At 49.9% G+C, this 19933-nt stretch overlaps 1 protein-coding gene across 1 annotated transcript; it reads left to right on the forward strand.

The window, feature by feature from the left end:
- The first annotated feature begins 9024 nt into the window (after nt 1–9024).
- On the forward strand, nt 9025–12314 carry LOC124702480. Its single transcript, XM_047234622.1, has 2 exons — nt 9025–11378; nt 11543–12314. Exons 1-2 carry the CDS (start codon nt 9309–9311, stop codon nt 12020–12022), a joined length of 2550 nt encoding a protein of 849 aa, XP_047090578.1. The 5' UTR covers nt 9025–9308; the 3' UTR covers nt 12023–12314.
- The last annotated feature ends 7619 nt before the right edge of the window (nt 12315–19933 follow it).

Raw genomic sequence — 19933 nt, forward strand, 5'->3', positions numbered from 1 at the left:
CTTGTAACTAGGTGGCAGTGATTGAAGGACACGATTAATCCCCAGTCGATTAGGAATCACTATTCCCAAATCACTGAGTTTCTTCGCATGCCCGGTCATGGCGAGCATGTGCTCACTAACGGAGCTGCCTTCTTCCATCATGCAACTGAAGAAGTGTTTCGATGCTTCATTGCATTCCACGGCCGCATGAGTTTCAAAGATAGTCTTCAACTCATTGATTAACTCATGTGGATCGTGGTGCTCAAAACGTTTTTGAAGATCGGCTTCCAGACTGCATAGGATGGCACACTGAACTTGAGAGTACCGAGTTTTCCGAGTCGCGTAAACATTCTTTACTTCATCGGTTTCGGTTTCGCGGGAGGGTCACCTAGCGGTGCATCAAGCACATATTGCAGATTTCCGCCATTGAGGAAGATCCTCACATGACGGAACCAGTCGGTGAAGTTTCTATCGTTGCTCTTAAGCTTTTCTTTCTCTAGGAACTGGTTAAAATTGATTGGGGACGCCATATCTACAACATATTTGCAATAGTTTAGACTAAGTTTATGACAAATTGAGTTCAAATTTTAATTTAACAAAATTAAAAAACTAGGTGAACTCCCACTCAAAACAATATCCCTCGAATTGTCTTAGTGATCACACGAACCAAATCCACTACACCAAGTCCGATCATCACGAGACAAGATGTAACTTCAATGGCGAACACTCAAAGTGTTCATCATATCAATCATATGATTCATGCTCTACCTTTCGGTATCACGTGTTCCGAGACCATGTCTGTACATGCTAGGCTCGTCAAGGCCACCTTAGTATCCGCATGTGCAAAACTGGCTTGCACCCGTTGTATGCACTTGTTGATTCTATCACACCCGATCATCACGAGATGCTTCGAAACGACAAGTCTTGGCAATGGTGCTACTAAGGATGAACACTTTATTATCTTGACATTTTAGTGAGAGGGATCATCTTATAATGCTACCGTCGCGATCTAAGCAAAATAAGATGCATAAAAGGATTAACATCACATGCAGTTCATATGTGATATGATATGGCCCTTTTGTCTTTGCGCCTTTGATCTTCATCTCCAAAGCACGGACATGATCTCCATCATCTTCGGGCATGATCTCCATCATCGTCGGCGTAGCATCAAGGTCAATGGCGCCGTCTTCATGATTGTCCTCCATGTAGCAACTATTACAACTACTTTGAAATACTACTCAACATGAAATTTAAAGACAAGCATAAGGCTCTCGCCGGTTGCCACAATACAATAATGATCATCTCATACATAGTCATCATCACATTATGGCCATATCACATCACCAAACCCTGCAAAAACAAGTTAGACGTTCTCTAATTTGGTTTGCATATTTTACGTGGTTTAGGGTTTTCGAGTAAGATCCAATCTACCTACGAACATGAACCACAACGGTGATACTAGTGTTGTCAATAGAAGAGTAAATTGAATCTTTACTATAGTAGGAGAGACGAGACACCCGCAAAGCCACTTATGCAATACAAGTTGCATGTCGAGCGTGGAGCAAATCTCATGAACGCGGTCATGTAAAGTTAGCCCGAGCCGCTTCATCCCACTATGCCACAAAGATGCAAAGTACTCAAACTAAAGATAACAAAAGCATCAACGTCCACAAAACCATTGTGTTCTACTCGTGCAACCATCTATGCATAGACACGGCTCTGATACCACTTGTAGGATAACGTTGCATAGCAAACAAAAAATTTCCTACCGCGAACACGCAATCCAAGCCAAGATGCAATCTAGAAGACGGTAGCAACGAGGGATTTATCGAGTCTCACCCTTGAAGAGATTCCAAAGCCTACAAGATGAGGCTCTTGTTGCTGCGGTAGACGTTCACTTGCCGCTTGCAAAGCGCGTAGAAGATCTTGATCACCGGCGCCACGAACGGGCAGCACCTCCGTACTCGGTCACACGTTCGGTTGTTGATGAAGACGACGTCCACCTCCCGTTCCGGCGGGCAGCGGAAGTAGTAGCTCCTCTTGAATCCGACAGCACGACGGCGTGGTGTCGGTGGCGGTGGAGAACTCCGGCGGAGCTTCGCTAAAGCACGCGGGAGCTATGGAGGAGGGGGGGGGGGCTAGGGTTTGGGAGGGGGTGGCCGGCCACTTGGGGGGTGCGGCCAGATGGTGGTCTTGAGGTGGCCGGCCCCCTCCCCTTGTCCCTCATTATATAGGTGGAAGCCCCAAGGGTTGAACTACAAGTCTCCGAATAAGACCCGAACCCAAAACCTTCCATATGATAGGAAAACCTACCCAAGCTAGGACTCCCACTAGAGGTGGGAGTTCCACCTTCCATGGAGGGGTGGCCGGCCCCCTTTGGGGGAGTCCACTTGGGACTCCTCCCCCTCTAGGGTTGGCCGGCCATGGAGGTGGAGTCCCTCCGGGACTCCACCTTCCTTGGTTGTTTCTTCCGGACTTTTCTAGAACCTTCTAGAACCTTCCATAGAACCTTCCGCATCATTTTAAATCACATAAAATGACATCCTATATATGAATCTTATTCTCCGGACCATTCGGAACTCCTCGTGATGTCCGGGATCTCATCCGGGACTCCGAACAAATATTCGAACTCCATTCCATATTCAAGTTCTACCATTTCAACATCCAACTTTAAGTGTGTCACCCTACGGTTCGTGAACTATGCGGACATGGTTGAGTACTCACTCCGACCAATAACCAATAGCGGGATCTGGAGATCCATAAAGGCTCCCACATATTCAACGATGACTTTAGTGATCGAATGAACCATTCACATACGATACCAATTCCCTTTGTCACGCGATATTCTACTTGTCCGAGGTTTGATCATCGGTATCACTCTATACCTTGTTCAACCTCGTTTGCCTGACAAGTACTCTTTACTCGTACCATGGTATGTAGTCTCTTATGAACTTTATTCATATGCTTGCAAGACATTAGACGACATTCCACCGAGAGGGCCCAGAGTATATCTATCCGTCATCGGGATGGACAAATCCCACTGTTGATCCATATGCCTCAACTCATACTTTCCGGATACTTAATCCCACCTTTATAACCACCCATTTACGCAGTGGCGTTTGATGTAATCAAAGTACCTTTCCGGCATAAGTGATTTACATGATCTCATGGTCGTAAGGACTAGGTAACTATGTATCGAAAGCTTATAGCAAATAACTTAATGACGTGATCTTATGCTACGCTTAATTGGGTGTGTCCATTACATCATTCATATAATGACATAACCTTGTTATTAATAACATCCAATGTTCATGATTATGAAACTAATCATCCATTAATCAACAAGCTAGTTAAGAGGCATACTAGGGACTCTTTGTTTGTTTACATAACACACATGTATCAATGTTTCGGTTAATACAATTGTAGCATGGTATATAAACATTTATCATAAACATAAAGATATATAATAACCACTTTTATTATTGCCTCTTGGGCATATCTCCAACACCATCTCCTCTAACAATGTTGGGGAAAGGGTTGGGAAATCTCCCGTGGCGGAACTTCTCGAATATGCCCTTGGTGCACATATGCCCTATATATGGCATATTCGGAAGTTCCGCCTCGGAAAAATTTCACTGCAAGCCCGTGAAAGCTACTTAACTAGTAAAACAATCCAACCATCTCCATTGTTAATATCTTACATACAGTAACATCATTACACAAAAGTGATTTCCATATTGAGATACACAAGTTATGATCCCTATATCTAGCTAGTCTTCTGAGTTTTCTTCGTCCGTTTCCCTTTCTTCTGACTGCGACGCAACCATGGACAATCTTCATTATTTAAGATGATGCTTGGGACAATTTTTACCTTGAAGGGTGGAATATCATCAAACTTATTATAATCTTCCGACATGTCCGTCTTGTCCTCTACTCCCACGATGTTTTTTTCTCCGAAAGAACTATGTGCCGCTTTGGCTCATCGTATGATGTGTCCTCTTGCCTTTCTTTTCTTTTTTTCGGTTTGCTAGACATGTCCTTCACATAAAAAACCCGAGCCACTTCACTGGCTAGGACGAATGGTTCGGTGTCGTACCCTAGATTCTTGAAATCCACTTGTAGTCATTCCGTCATCGCGGGTCTACTCGTACCCCGTCTTTCGAGGTTGAACCATTTGCACCGGAACAAAGGGACCTTGAAATTAGGTCCATAGTCAAGTTCCCATATCTCCTCTATGTACCCATAATATGTGACCTTGTTCCCATTGCCATCTTCTCGCATCAAAGCGGACACCATCTGTTTTGGTTGGTGCTCTTTTTGTCTTGGGCGAACGTGTAAAATGTGTTCCCATTAATCTCGTACCCTTGAAAAGTCGATATAGTCAAAGATGGTTGCTTGGCCAACAAGTACAGCTGCTCGTCATCGGTGACATTCATGAGACGTGTTTGCAACCAACCTCCGAAAGTCTTCATGTGTTCTCCAACAATCCAATCTTCACGTTGCTCCGGGTATTTAGAGCGTAAGATATCCTTGTGTTCCTCTTTGTACGGAGCCACCAAGATGGAATTATGTAGAAGCTGTGTAGTGTGCTTGATCGAAAGAATGTCCGTCCATACACGTTGTTGATTTCTTTCCTAGCGTGCCTTTTCCACGCAGTCTCCCCTCATAGCGCGATTCGGGAACACCGATCGGCTTAAGGTCGGGAATAAAGTCAACACAAAACTCAATGACCTCCTCTCGTTCCATAGCCCTTGGAGATGCTTCCTTCTGGCCTAGCACAGTTATGAACGTACTTTTTTAAGACTCCCATGAATCTCTCAAAGGGGAACATGTTGTGTAGAAATACAGGACCGAGAACGCCAATCTCTTCGACCAGGTGAACTAGGAGATGTCATAATATTGAAGAAGGATGGTGGGAACACCAACTCGAAGCTGACTAGACATTGGACCACATCCTTCTGTAAATTTTGTAGAGTAAGTGGATCGATCACCTTCTGAGAAATTGCATTGAGGAACGCACATAGCTTCACAATGGGTACTCGAACATTTTCCACGTGAAGCCCCCTCAATGCAAGCTGGAAGTAATTGTGTCATAATCACGTGGCAGTCATGAGACTTTAGGTTTTGAAACTTTTTCTCTGACATGTTTATTATTCCCTTTATATTAGACGAGAAGCCAGACGGGACCTTGATGCTACTCAGGACTTCAAAAAAGATCTCCTTCTCCTCTTTGGTAAGAGCATAGCTGGCAGGACCTTGATACTTCTCTGGATTCAGGTTGTTTCCTTCTTGGATACTTTGCTTGGTCCTGCCGTGCATCCGGTGTATCTTTTGTCTTCCCATACACGCCCAAGAAGTTTAGCAGGTTCACGCAAAGATTTTTCGTCACGTGCATCACGTCGATTGCGAGTGAACCTCTAAGAATTTCCAGTATGGTAGCTCCCAAAATATCGACTTCTTCTTCCACATGGGTACGTGTCCGTCAACATCATGCGGAACAGATTGTCCGCCAGGACCATTTCCAAAGATCACTTTTAAATCCTTGACCATATCATATATAACTTCCCCAGTAGGGCGGGTAGGCTTCGTTCGGTTATCTGCCTCACCTCCGAAATGCTTTCCTCTCTTTCTTACGTGATGTTGTTTTGGAAGAAATCGACGATGCCCCAGGTACACATTCTTGTTTCCCAAATAATTACTGTCAGTCTCACCTAAACAGTGTGTGCATGCATTGTATCCCTTGTTTGACTGCCCTGAAATGTTACCAAGAGCAGGCCAATCATTGATGGTTACAAATAACAACGCTCGTAGGTTAAATTCCTTTTGTTCGTGCTCATCCCACACAGGTACACCTTCGTCACGCCACAACTCTAAAAGTTCTTCAACCAATGGCCTCAGGTACACATCAATGTCGTTGCCGGGTTGCTTCGGGCCCTGGATGAGCACCGGCATCATAATGAACTTCCGCTTCATGCACAACCAAGGAGGAAGGTTATAGATACATAGAGTCACCGGCCATGTGCTATGACCGGAGCTCTGCTCCCCGAAAGGATTAAAGCCATCCGTACTTAGACCAAATCTTAAGTTCCTTGCGTCATCCGAAAATGACTTGAACTCTCTGTCGATTTTTCTCCACCGCGACCCGTCGGCGGGGTGTCTCGAGCATCAAATCTTTCTTACGGTCCTCTTTGTGCCATCGCAACAACTTGGCATGCTCTTTGTTCCGGAACAAACGTTTCAACCGTGGTATTATAGGAGCATACCACATCACCTTCGCAGGAACCCTCTTCCCGGGGGTGGACTCGCCCTCAACATCGCCGAGGTCATCTCGCCCGATCTTATACCTCAATGCACTACATACAGGGCATGCATTCAAATTCTCGTACTCCCCGCGGTAGAGGATGCGATCATTGATGCATGCATGTATCTTCCGCACCTCTAATCCTAGAGGGCGAGACAACCTTCTTTGCTTTGTACGTAGTAGAGGGCAATACGTTCTCCCCTGGAAGCATCTTCTTTATTATTTTCAGCAACTTTTCAAATCCCTTGTCGAAGTATCATTCTCTCGCCTTCCACTCGCAGCAATTCCAGCGTGGTAGCCGACTTTTTCTGACCATTCTCGCAATTTGGGTACAACAGTTGGTTGTGATCCTCTAACATTTTCTCCAACTTCAACCTCTCCTTTTCATTTCCGCAGTTCATCTTCGCATCAAGAATGGCCCGACCCAAATCGTCATCCGGGTCATCAAAAATCGGCTCATCGAAAATGGGCTCTTCTTCAGCTTCGTCTTCCCCCATTCTACTATCACCGTCTTCAGTGAATAAGGGATAGTTGTCACTATCCTCTTCTTCTTCGTTGTCTTCCAATATAACCCCTCTTTCTTCGTGCTTGGTCCAACAATTATAGCTGGGCATGAAACCGTTCTCCAGCAGGTGGACGTGAAGGGTCTTTGAGGTAGAGTAATCCTTCATATTCTTACAGGAACTACATGGACAATACATGAAACCATTTGACCGCCTGTTTGCCTCAGCCACGCTGAGAAAATAATGCATGCCATTAATGAACTCGGGATGGCACCGGTCACCGTACATCCATTGTCGACTCATCTGCATTTTATATGTATATCAAAAATCATTAAGTACACAACATCGTGGATATATGAGTGACCAACTTAATTAATTAATATTCAAGTTCATCACATAAAACTAATTGTTTTTATAAAAAAGAAGAGGGGCTCACCGAGGTGGTACCGTGCCGGCTAGGGGACGACGCCGGCGATCGACGGCGGTAAGGACGGGGATGATACTAATTAAAACCTACAAAACATACCATAATTTCAGCTCAAATTGCATATAAAAAAAATAAAATCACTAACTTAGGCATTTCATCGAACACCTTGCTTGCACTACAAAATAGTACGAGTTAAAACTACCAAAGAAATGAGCTAAATTAGGAACGCCGGAAGGAAGGATGATATTGCTAACCCTTAGATAGATGGGTGCCGTTAATCTTGTTAAAATGGTGGAGAAAAATGAAGATTATTGGAGTGTGAGAGGTGGAGAAAAATTTAGAGTGTGAGGAAGAAGAGAAAAATGAGAGCCAGGGGGCTCGGGAAGGGTCTGGGCGATTTGATATAGCTGGGTACCCTTTGGTACCGGTTCGTGTTACGAACCGGTACCAAAGGTCCAGCCCGGGCCCCACCACGCGTCTGAATTTTGGCGGAAGACCTTTCGTACCGGTTCCTAACACGAACCGGTACGAAAGCTCCTCACGAACCGGTACCAGATCTCCTCGCCCGCCAGAGCCCTTGAACCGGTGCAGATGACCCCATTGGTACCGGTTCGTAAGGGAACCGGTACCAATGGCTTAGATGGATGCCCCATTTTCCACTAGTGCTAAGACCCCATCCCGCTAGGAAACCCCCCTAGGTGGGCATGGTGGTGTTCCTGGTGGTGTTGGCTCTGATACCAATTGTTTGTATCGCAGACCCAGCTCCACACACTCGTGATGTGTTTAGGCGTTTGGCGCGTCTAGCCCAAGCCACAAGCACAGAGCCATTTACATCTCAAAAGACCGGCCTCATTGAAGAATATCTACTATCCTTTATAATATACTCGTAGCCCCCTCTCGCTATCCCGATGGCTTCGTAGGGGATTGGCTGTTAGTATAGTTAGGCGTGGCGGCTTAACCCGGTCCAAAAATCCCGGGCCGGTCCTGATAACACCCACGGGCCAGGTTTTGGCCGGAGAATTAGGCCCGACGGTCAGGTCAAGCCGGGCCTAGCTTTGCATTTTGGTGATTTAAGGAAGAGGCCTACCTCGACGGGCTTTTGCATGTTCGGATCGGGCTATGGCTTGACCTAGGTATTTAAAATTGGGCTTTTCTTGGCCCGGCCCAAAAAATGCTAGGTATATGTGTTAGGATACTAGGCGTTGTTAGTGATTTTAATCCCACCTAGCTAGCTGGAGGGATCTATGGGAAGTTTATAAGAGAGAGTAGTCATCCTCTCATCAAACCGTTATTTTGGGATGGAGAGGGCTCTTCGCTTGTGGACTAGGCCGGATACTTCAAACGTTTGAAACGTGACACGATTGTGTGGAGCTAAGGCCGGGACACTAACAATTGGTATATGAGCCAGCACCGCCATGCCGGGGCTTCCGAGGGGAATGAGGCGTTGCAAGAGTGACTTTAGCCCCACCTCGGTAGCCGGAGGATCCTCGTGGAGCTTGTAAGTGAGACTAGTCATCCTTCCATTGAACCCGATCCTTTGGAATGGAAATGACTGGACGCTCGTGGGTTGGGCTGGATGTGCCAAACGCCTGAATGCGACACGAGTGTGCGAGGCAGGTTCTAGAACGCTAACACAATTTAATTAAAAGTTTGAACAGTTTTTTTTTAAACAGTTGAAGAAATGCTAGGCTGTATATTTTAACACACGATTCCTCGTAATAATCGGTGGAATAATCCTCGTTTGATTCTTCGTGTGACTCTCCCTTGATCGCCATATTTTGTTTGTTGTTCGTATGGATGCATACAACTAAGTCTGAGATATTGTTGTTTCTTGCGGCAACAGCACAGCTTCGTGGAATGATATTCTCCTGACCATATCGCCGTCAATGTCAGCACGTCCCACACACCAATCACCAGCGTATTGTTGTGCCACCTCATGGCGCGCGCGTCCGAACACCAATCACCCTTCAAAATCCTTCACACGTTGACCGTCGACGCCACGAACAGTTCAATGTCGGCATGTAGAAACCTTCTCCAAAACTCGTGTTCGCGTACGCTTAAAGAGACTAGAGATTGTTGATAGTAGTTCAGTTGCGCCATGAAGTCCGGGAAGGGCGCGGACGCCGGCGAGCCCATCGAAGACGGCGGCGAGACGATGATAAAGACCCGCAGCGCGCCGCCAACCCTCGAGATCGTCGAGCACCGCGTCGTCGGCGGCCTAGGCAGCGGAGGCGGCGGGTCGACATCTTTCAACCAGCCGTGGCGGGAGATGACTCCGGGGAGCGGCAGCGGCCACGGCGGCAGCTCGGGCAGGAGGGGCGGCCGGGAGCCGCCGGAGAAGCGGCTGACACTGTTCGCGCTCCGGCTGGCCGTCCTCGAGAAGGCAGCGAGCGGGCTCGGGAAGCTAGACTTCGCGTGGGCCACCGTGGTGCTCCTCGGCGGCTTCGCCAGCGACCTCAAGATCACCGACTTCTGGTGCATCACCGTCATCCTCGTCGGCGAGGGCGCGCGCGTCTTCAGCCGCAGCCACGAGCTGGAGTGGCAGCACCACGCCACGCTCACCTCCACCGCCGGCAACGCGCTGCGCACCAGCTCCCGCTTCTTCCGCCACGTCGCGCGCACCATCTTCAAGCCGCGGGCCACGGCCGCGTCGCTGGCGCGCGTCAGGGCGGTGCAGTTCCAGCGCCAGATCGTGGGCATGATGAAGCAGCGGACCTGGCACGCGCCCGATGTGCCGCTGCTCCCGTACACCGGCTGGGTCTTCGTCTCCAAGAAGATCAGCTGGCTGCTCAACTGGCTGCAGGTGCTCTCCGCCTTCGCCTGCGTCGCGCTCTCCGTCATGCGCCTCTGGAAGCAAGACTTCCAAGACCAAGGCAAAGACAACATGCGCCCGGCGCTCCTGCTCTTCTACACCTTGGCCCTGCTCGAGGCGTCGCTCTTCCTGCTGGAGAAGGTGTACTGGTGGTGGAAGATGTCCGTCCGCAAGCTGCTCGACCAGGTCAGCGCCGAGTGCGAGCTCGGCCCCTACGGCCTCGTCTCCCTCAAGCGCTTCTTCTACGACGCCTACTCGCAGTGCATCGACGGCAGCATCTTCGACGGCATCAAGATGGACCTCGTCACCTTCGCCGAGGACCTCATCCTCTCCGACTTCCTCGACGAGCAGCTCATCGGCGTGCGCATCCTGCAGCAGCTCGCCACCAGCAAGGGCTCCGCGCGCGACACGCTGCGCAAGCTCGGCACCAACCCGCGTTCCATCGAGCGGGTCGTCGAGATGCTCAACTGGAGGCGCCCCGACGAGGAGGAGGTGCGCCAGTGCGCCGCAGAGGTCGTGTCCAAGCTCGCCGGCAAGCGCCAGAACGCGCTCCGCGTGTCGGGAATCCCGGGCGCCATCGAGTCCATCATGTCCCTGCTCTACACCGGCCGCGGCGCGCCCACCTCCTCCACCATCACGACCAAGGGCGCCGCCGCAGCCGAGCCCGACCGGATGTACGACTACCTGCAGTTCAACCTCCTGGGCTTGCGCATACTCAAGAAGCTCGCGAGGGACCACGACAACTGCGGCAAGATCGGAAACGCGCGCGGCCTGCTCGCCAAGATCGTCGAGTTCTCGCACGCGTCGCAGGCTCTGCTCCTCAACCCGAGCGCCACGGACTCCCAGGTACGCGCCGTCAAGCGCGCGCTCCAGGTGATCAAGATGCTGGTGTACACGACGGGGGCCACGGGCAAGACCCTCCGGCGGGACGTCGCCGAGAACGTGTTCACGGTGAGCAACCTCCGGGGTGTCCTGCAGCACGGCCACCAGCACATGGAGCTGCAGAAGCTGGCCATGGACATCCTCACGGGGATGGCAATGGACCAGAGGGCCAACGAGACCATCGCGGGCACCGGAGGTGTGGTCAAGCTGCTGCTGTCGATATTTTTCAACTCCCAGGAGCTCGAGCTCGGCCGCGAGGCCAGCGAGGCGCTGGCGATGCTGGCCTTGGAGAGCGAGACGAGCTGCTCGGCCATCCTCAAGGCTAGGTCCGGCGTGATCGATCCGCTCGTGTCTGCTTTGGAGTGCCACGACGCTCGATGCCTGAACGCGATGAGGCTGCTGCGCAACCTGTGCGCTTACTCGGGAGAGGAGCATCGAACGCGCCTGAGCGCGGTGACCAAGGCCATGCCGGCGGTACGGGATCTCCATCCTTTTACTACTTGGTCGTTTTATATTTCCACCCAATCTTTGCCGCCATGGCGGAGACAATCTTGAACGAAAAGTTCCGATATCAGCACAAAATTCAGTAGAAAAGAAAGACATGACATATGAATGACGCAACTATCTTTGACATTCAGGTACTGAGAGCCACCATGACGGGACACAGCAAGATCCTGGAAGTTTCCGTCGGCCTGACGACGCAGATCTGCCAGTTCATGGACGGCGACCAGTTCGCCGCCGAGCTTCGAGGCGCCGGGCTGGACAAGCGCGCCTACGTGCAGCGGCTGGCCGGCATCCTGCGGCAGTACAAGTACCCCGAGGTCACTGTGCCCCGGATGCGGCGCTTCGTGGTACAGCAGGTGATCTGGCTCATGAAGAGCTCGCCTCGACGAGGCGGCGGCGGCGGCTTCGTGGAGCTGCTCCGGGACCGGGAGCTCGGCATGGAGCGCCTGCTCGAGGCCATCGCCGACACCACGTCGGAGGTGGAGTGCTACCACGTCTTCTCCGGCAGCGTCCCACTCAGCAGGCACCGGGAGAGCTTCTCCGCCATCGTCGAGACCGCGCTCCACCTAGTCGCTGCTGGTGGTGGAGGATCATCGGAAGGGAGCTTCGGCTGATGAGTCAAACGAAAAGATTTGCAATCACGCAATGCGATCCATTAGTTAATGAAGTTGAACATTCCTTTTTTGCTTGCATATGGCAGAAATATGTTCTTTATCACAGAAGAAATGTCCCATCACCGTCAATATGATGGGGTACGAGAAGTACATAGAAAACGAGAGATTGGAGAGTTCAATTTGTATAGTTCAAAAAAATGCATAGTTTCAGGATGACATAGGATATGCCACAGCTGTCAATGTGATGGGGTACATCACTTTATCAGGAATTCACACGGGTATACCTTCGATCCATACTAGTACTTGTCCTTGTGATACTTCTCATAATGTTAACATCCTCTACTCTTTTCTTTCTCAAATTTGTATAGCTTCAAAAGCAAAAGGGAGTGATGTTTTGGCACATGGGAGCATATGCTCCCTTTATTTTGAAAGACATGTCAGACACATTTTAAAATGTCAAAAAAATTGAAACAAAAATTTCGCATGTACATCTTCATGTGCTACGCGCTCACAAAGTCGTTTCATGAAAAATCGATATGTCACGTGGCGTGTGTAAAAAAGAAAAAATTCGGTGCTGAAACAAAGACTTGTCACAAGATAAATTTTCTCTTTTTCGTTGAGACTACAAAAAATATCATTTTTTCGTGAAACTTGACGAATACACATATATTATGAAGATGTACATGTAAATTTTTTTGTCAAATTTTTTTAATACTTGGAAATATGTTTTTATGGTAGAGGGATCATACGCACCCGAGAGCCGAATTGAGTTTCTGCAAAAGAAATGCATAGGTTTCAGGATGATATAGGATATGCCAAAGTTGTATATGTTCTTATGCACACATCGCTTTATGTCGGTACATATCGTCAAGAGAAGAAAACATCCCCCCCCCCACCCCCACTGTTCTTTTTTGAAACATCGTACTATGTGGTACTTAGGGGAGAACCCAACAAGTTCTGCAAAATTCTACAAATTAACTGGGTACATAGACTCATAACATGCACCTAATATACAAAAAAATTGAATTACAAATTCAACTCACTACTTGAGAAATTTATTTTGGTGTGGCCGTAAACCTGCCCAATTTAAATGGACAGTAATAAGTTTGCCGCGGCGGCATGGGGTGCCCTTGGAGGCTAGAATGTTTCTATACAATATATGCGTTATTTGAAGTAATGCAAAAGTGTTGGTGCGGAATTACTAATAAGAAACGTGAAAGTGGTACTATAGCGCTATGGTTCGTATTTTTTTCCAGCCCCCACAAGTATCATTGGAAAAAGTAGAGTGATTTCCTCACAAAGAACGCACGAGCGAGATATTCTTCCTTAACAGGGATCTCAATTGCGGGAAGAAGTACAAAGGGCAAAGGCAGAAGTGGAAGGGTCAAACTCCTCTATCGGGGAAAGACAGGAAGGAGAAAAGTGTAAAATCACTTGTTTGAAACATATTTCAAATAGGGTTTGCTATTAGAAGTTGTATTTTTGTTCCAGAGCCCAAAAGTATTGCGAAAAAGTAGAGCAATTTCCCCACAAATAAAATACGAGCGAGATATTCTTCCTTAATACGGATCATAATTGCAGGAAGAAGAAGGAGAAGTGGAAAGATCAGACTCCTCCATCGAGTAAAGACATGAAGGATAAAATGTAAAATCACTTGTTTGAAACATCTTTAAAGTAGTCTTTGCTATTAGAAGTTGTATTTTCGATAGTCAAAGGTATGAAATCATAAGGATGAACTAATCGTAAGGCGATGAAAAAGAGGGTAGTGTGGGAAAAAAACACTAGATGATCAATAGGGCGATTAAAAAAAAGCAACCAGTGGCACTACACTATACCTGCAATGCCTCGTGAATAGTTATGTTGGAGTATTAAAATTTGTCTTTTTACATGGGAACATAATTTTTTTATAAAACTTGTGTGCGAACAAAAAATGTCTGATTTACATATGATTTCTTTTCTGATTTTTTGGACATTTTGAAATGTGTTTTCAACGCACATGTGAGTCGAATTGGACATCCGAGTTTTTTTTTGAACAAGGGTGGGATTTCATTCAGCACACACGTGGTGGGTACAAATTACAAAGAGGCCCTTTGGCATCTCTCGCTCTGAGAAACCAGAAATTTGAAAAAAGGCCCTCTAAAGTTACAAGAAGCACCCTGGAACAGAAAAAGAAACGCAATCAGGTCCCTGTGCTCCTCCACCACCAGACGTCGGCATCCTCAAGGCGTCACCGCCGAGGAGCTGGGCGCAGAAGCTCGAACGCCCGAATCCGACGAAGCTCCGTCGCTGCTGGACACCAAGTAACCACCGGGGACAAACCACTTGGTGGAATCCTGGCGTCGAGCTCCAGCCGCTTGGAGGAAGAACCTCCACACAGGAGGTTGATTTGATGCCGCCATGCCAGCAAAAGAGCGCGGAGGCAAGCCAGCCATCCGCGTGTTTGAGCTCGAAGACGAAACACACATAGCACCACGCAGGCAGGTGTCATCGATGCTGACCTTGGAGAGTAGCCGGTCTGCCGCACCTTTCCTCCTGCCGCCACGGCAGGCCGGGAAATCACGTAGAAAAAACCTCCACCACCTCGAACAGCTCCGACGACTGTGTTATCACCAGAATTTGACCAAGTCAGAGGTGGGCCGCGATCAAGATGGACTTGAAGAATATACATGGAAGAAATACGGGAATCGGCCTTTTATACCAAGTTGGGCTTAATTGCCCATGTATCTGTAACATATTAGATCGCATCTTAGTTTAGAAGTTAGAATCTTACCCGTGCACGGTTTGGTGCACGCCCCACGTTAGAAAGTCCGCTGGACTATAAATATGTACCTAGGGTTTATGGAATAAACAACAACCAACGTTCAACCACAAACAAATCTCGGCGCATCGCCAACTCCTTCGTCTCGAGGGTTTCTACCGGTAAGCATCATGCTGCCTAGATCGCATCTTGCGATCTAGGCAGCACAAGCCTGCCTACGTTGTTCACGCGTTGCTCGTACTGAAGCCTTTTTGATGGCGGGCAACGTAGTTATCTTAGACATATTAGGGTTAGCATTGTTCTTCATATTACATGCTTTCGTAGTGCAACCCTTGCATGTCTAGCCGCCCTTACACCTATCTTAGGTGTAGGGGCGGCACCCCGCTTGATCATAGTTTAGTAGATCTGGTCCGTTACGATTGCTCCTTGTTCTACAAGGATTAGTTTAATATCTGCAATAGTTAGGCCTTACAAAGGGGGGGAGGATCCAGCGGCGTGTAGGGTGACGTTCGTTGGCCCTAGAAAGGATGTTCCGGGGATCAACCTCGTGTTGGTTTTTAGGCCCTGTCTAGGATCGGCTTACGATCACCGTGCGCGAGCGCGAGGCCCAACCTGGAGTAGGATGATCCGATTATGCGGTGAAAACCCTAAATCGTCGTAGATCTCATTAGCTTTACCTTGATCAAGCGGGACCACCATATTCGGACACCTCGTCCGAATCATGGGTGGATCGGCTCTTTGAGCCGATTCACGGGATAACTCGAGAGCCGATCGAGGCTCGTATTTAATGTTTACGTGTGTGCCCTGCAGGAAACTAAGCGAGGCATCATCCACACCTTCCCGACCAGGTATAGGTCAGGTGGCACGCCCTTGTGATAAACATCGGCGCGTGCGACCGAGGAGGCTTTGCGGGCCGTCGCTCGGAGGGACCGGGGCCAGCCGCAGCCCTAGTTGTTCCCGGCTCTACCGTGTTGCCCGTCTCCGCCCGCCGGGGGGTTTCGACGTCAACACATTCCGGCACGCCCGGTGGGACCGTCGACGACATCCACGACATCGCCATCTACATCCGAGATGGCGGAAGACACTCCGGTCACGTACGCGGATCTGCCTGATGAGCTCAAGAAGAAGCATGACGAGATCAAGGCAACCCTCGAAGCCGAACTCATCGGCTCCTTCCACCGAACCCGCTCCCATGGCGTCGGGTGGAAGGGTTTCACACCTGAAGGCGCGCTCGATGGAGTGGACCTGTCCGCTCCGTCAGAAGAACGCACCAGGTCGCTGCGGCAGGAGATCAACTACATGGTGGCTCATTCGCTGCACCGCCACTCTGAGAGCCTGGTGAACACCTTGGAGCGTTTCGCTCTGCGCGTCGTCCAGGAAATCATGAGTCACCGGTACTCCCCGTCGGGACCGGCTCGGGGGACTTTCAAAGGAGAGATGCCGCTCCAGCCCCAGCCGTTCGCATGGGTAGCACCGGAACTGCCGAACTCATCGGCATACGTCGTCTACAAGGTTGGTGGTGATCCTAGTGACTACCAATTCCTACCTGAGCCGCCTAAGGAGATCCCGCACGGATACACGTGCGCATACGTACCGGACTGCAACGCCTGGGCACTCTCGAACCAGGCTGCAATATCAGCGGCCTCTGGGACGGCAGGAGGAACGTCAGGAGCCGATCCTGAGAAGCAATCGTGGCTGGCTAAGTACGCCACCCCGACGAACCTCCAAAGCCCAGCTCCTGCAGTTGGCTTAGAACCGGAGAAGCAAGCATGGCTGGTTAAGTATGCCACCCCGGCGAATCTTCAGGGTTCGACACCTTCAGCCATCACAGCGGATCAGATTTGCACAATTCTGAAAGATCAGTTCGGTATGATGCCGAAAAGGAAAGCGTTCGGCTACACCAAGCCGTACCCCAACAGTTACGAACTGATCCCGCTGCCACCCAAATATCGGCTCCCGGACTTCACAAAGTTCGGTGGGTCGGATGGGTCCAGCTCCATCGAGCATGTGAGCCGATATTTGGCACAGCTGGGCACGATCTCGGCGTCGGACGAGTTGCGCGTGAGGTTCTTCTCACGGTCCCTCACAGGATCGGCTTTCGGGTGGTACACATCGCTACCACCGAACTCCATCCAAACTTGGAAGCAGCTTGGAAGAGCAGTTCCATGAGCAGTATCATTCGAAGCTTCCGAGTCTAGCATTGCCGATCTAGCACAACTACGTCGGAAGCGCGGAGAAGCTGTGACGGAATACATCCAGCGCTTCGGGACCATTAGGAACCGATGCTTTTCGGTTCGTATAACCGAAAAGGAAGCGGTCGAGTTGGCGGTAGCGGGCCTTGCAACACAGCTCAAGGACATGGCCTCCCAAGCAGATTATCCCTCGCCGGCGCACGTGGTTCGAAACTTTCAGCATATGAACAGCGCCACCCGGACCTGTACCAAGACAAGTTCAAGCGTGCGATAGCCCCGGTCGATGCGAGAGGAAGACGAAATTCCTACGGGAGACCAAGAAGTAGCGAGGGCTGAGTGGACTCGGGGAGGAACCCCCGTGTCCTGCAAATGGGTAAAGCCACCAGGCCCGCCCAGGGGATTTGATTTTGACGTGACCAAGACTGAGCAAATCTTCGACCTCCTACTCAAGGAAAAGCAGTTGAAGATACCTGAAGGTCTCAAATTCCCCACGGCGCAAGAGCTGAATGGAAAGCCATACCGCAAATGGCATAACTCGCTCTCCCATACCACCAACGACCGCAGGGTGTGGCGTCGGCACATCCAAGCGGCGATAGAAAACGGACGGTTGATTTTCAACCAATACGCCATGAAGGTCGACACACACCCCTTTCCCGCCGTAAACATGGTGGAGTATGCTTGCCATGCGGGGTGCCAGCCGGTTTCCTGTGCAATATCAACATGGTAGATCTTAGACACCACGCTGGCAAGGATGGAGATGAGGGCAGCTGCTCTCATAGCAAAGAAACAGAGGAAGCCGCTCCACGCGATCGGCTCCGCCAAGACGGCAAGCGCTACGTAACAGAGGGAGAAGTGAAGAACATAAGATATCCGCGACCTCTCTCTGATCACCTCCTCAACAAGTATGTGAGTCGAGTACGACCAACGCCGACGGTCCAGCGATGATGATGAAAGAGATCGTCCGGCTAGAGAAGCCGAAGACATCGTCGGCATAATCGCGATGAGGAGGAGCACGAGCGTTGTGCCAAGGGAAAGGCAAAGGAGCGAGACGACGAGGACAGAGCACCGGGATTGTCCTTTCTTCGAGCACTCGCTAGGATTCAGGAATGAGCCGATTGCCAACAATCGGCAATTGCCCAGAATGCAACCGGAAGAAGAGGGAGGCAGCCAACGTGTCCGTGTTCGAGCGCTTAGGACCTCTCCCGCCACAGAGCAAACGAGCTGAGTCCCCTCGGTTGGAAGATCTCGCAGATTCAGAAGACGAGGGAGAAGAAGAAGACAGGTATCACCGGCCACGGTGGTGCCCTGACGGACTCAGCCGTTCCCGAAACGCAGGGTTCAACGATTGCGCGGCCCGGAAGAAGCCGAGAGGTTATACTTGCATACATTGAGGAAGGCAAGGCCTGATCCGGTCGCAAAGGTTCAGCGAACCCTGGATGAAGAGGGTCGTCCGCGGAAAATGGAGTGGCGCCCCAAGCAAAGGAAAGCCGATGATGAAACATCGGCTGGCACAAACATGGTGCTCGTTCTTCCGACGAAGCTCAGTGCTCCACGGTTACACGATACATCCAAGGCGGACGACAGCAAGCGCACCAACATGATAAAGTCAGAGATTGGGCTGGTTTTGTCTACCGGCCTGAACGAGTAGCAAGAGCACGTCAAGGAGCAAACATGGCGAGGCTGGTCCTTGTGATCGGCCCCAAAAATTTATGAAGGGAACTTACAAAACCTTCACCGAACAAGCAACATGGAGGCCGATTCCAGCAATCGGCCAAAATTATCCTCACCCACCATTCTGCCTGAGTTCAACATGTTATCCAACGGAGCCGATACCATCAATTCTCTTGACAGAATCGGCTCGGGGGGCACCCAGGTGGACAGAACACGAGGATATGCAATAGAAGCGTATCATCCTTTGGTGATGGGTATTGGAATATGGGGGCCGATGCGCTAATCGGCCGTAAAAAACAAAAAAAATCGAAAACTTTCGAGCACAGCCGATGCAACAGACATCGACTTAATGATATGAAAGCTGATGCATGGCCATCGACTCAAGAGGAATAACTGTTATGATCAGAGGGTCGATGGAGCACGAAGAGGGTTTTAATGAAAGAACTCCTTAATGGAGTAGCTTAAGAGCTCGGATCCTCTCTTCAAGGACAAGACCAAGAGCAGCCTGGACGTGCAGATCAGGTCAAGGATGGATTGCATCAGATCCACCAAAGGAAGGGAGCCGATCTGGCCGGCAAGAACTGAAGAAGCTCGGGGGGCAGCTCACTTTGAAGGCTCTCTGCTTTGAGAAGCCGATTTATGTTCAAATCGGCTAGCTCTGCATAAGAAGCTCCCTCAGACATGATCGAGCCCAGGTCCATACAGCTCCGTTTGCCTTAGCTGAGACTCGGGGGGCAACAGGCCTATAGGTGCCCTGTTTTTAGGAGCCGATTGGAGTTACCTCGGTTGTTATTGCATCATGATCGTCTCAGGGAGGAACTGGGAAGGAAAAGCCGTCGTCTGGTACGAGGTTTGGACCGTACAGGTGCTGCAAGAAAAGAAGAGATTGGTTCCTCAAATTAGCCGATGAATAGTCATCGGCTGCGGGACTGCAAAACGCCACGGTCGAGAAAAACAATAATAACCCGATTCGTCACTATCGGTCTTGGTGTGGCAAGCGGAAGGATGGGAATTGGATTAATGAAAGGGGAAATTGGAAGAACAATTCTCATTAATTCAAAGGAGCAGCTTTACAAGAAGAGCCGATGGCTCTCAAAAGAGGGATCTAGTGCCTAGTGCACTGCTACTGCTAGTCCTATTCTACTAGTCGTCGCTGTCCTCATCGTCGCCGTCGTCGAGGTCGTCGGCGCTGCTCCCAGAAGCTCCTCGCCGCTGCTGCCCCGGCCCGTCGGGCCGGAGCCTCCTCCTCCTCCTCGTCATCATCATCGTCCTCGCTATCCGCCCGGGCCG

This window comes from Lolium rigidum, chromosome 3 (assembly GCF_022539505.1).
Source record: "Lolium rigidum isolate FL_2022 chromosome 3, APGP_CSIRO_Lrig_0.1, whole genome shotgun sequence".
Classification (NCBI taxonomy): domain Eukaryota; kingdom Viridiplantae; phylum Streptophyta; class Magnoliopsida; order Poales; family Poaceae; genus Lolium; species Lolium rigidum.

What these genes read in the sequence shown, in the direction of transcription:
- LOC124702480 (XM_047234622.1), top strand. Translation starts at nt 9,309, where the DNA reads ATGAAGTCCGGGAAGGGCGCGGACGCCGGCGAGCCCATCGAAGACGGC. An exon ending in TGACCAAGGCCATGCCGGCG is followed by an intron (nt 11,379 to 11,542) that starts GTACGGGATCTC and finishes TTTGACATTCAG; the next exon opens with GTACTGAGAGCCACCATGAC.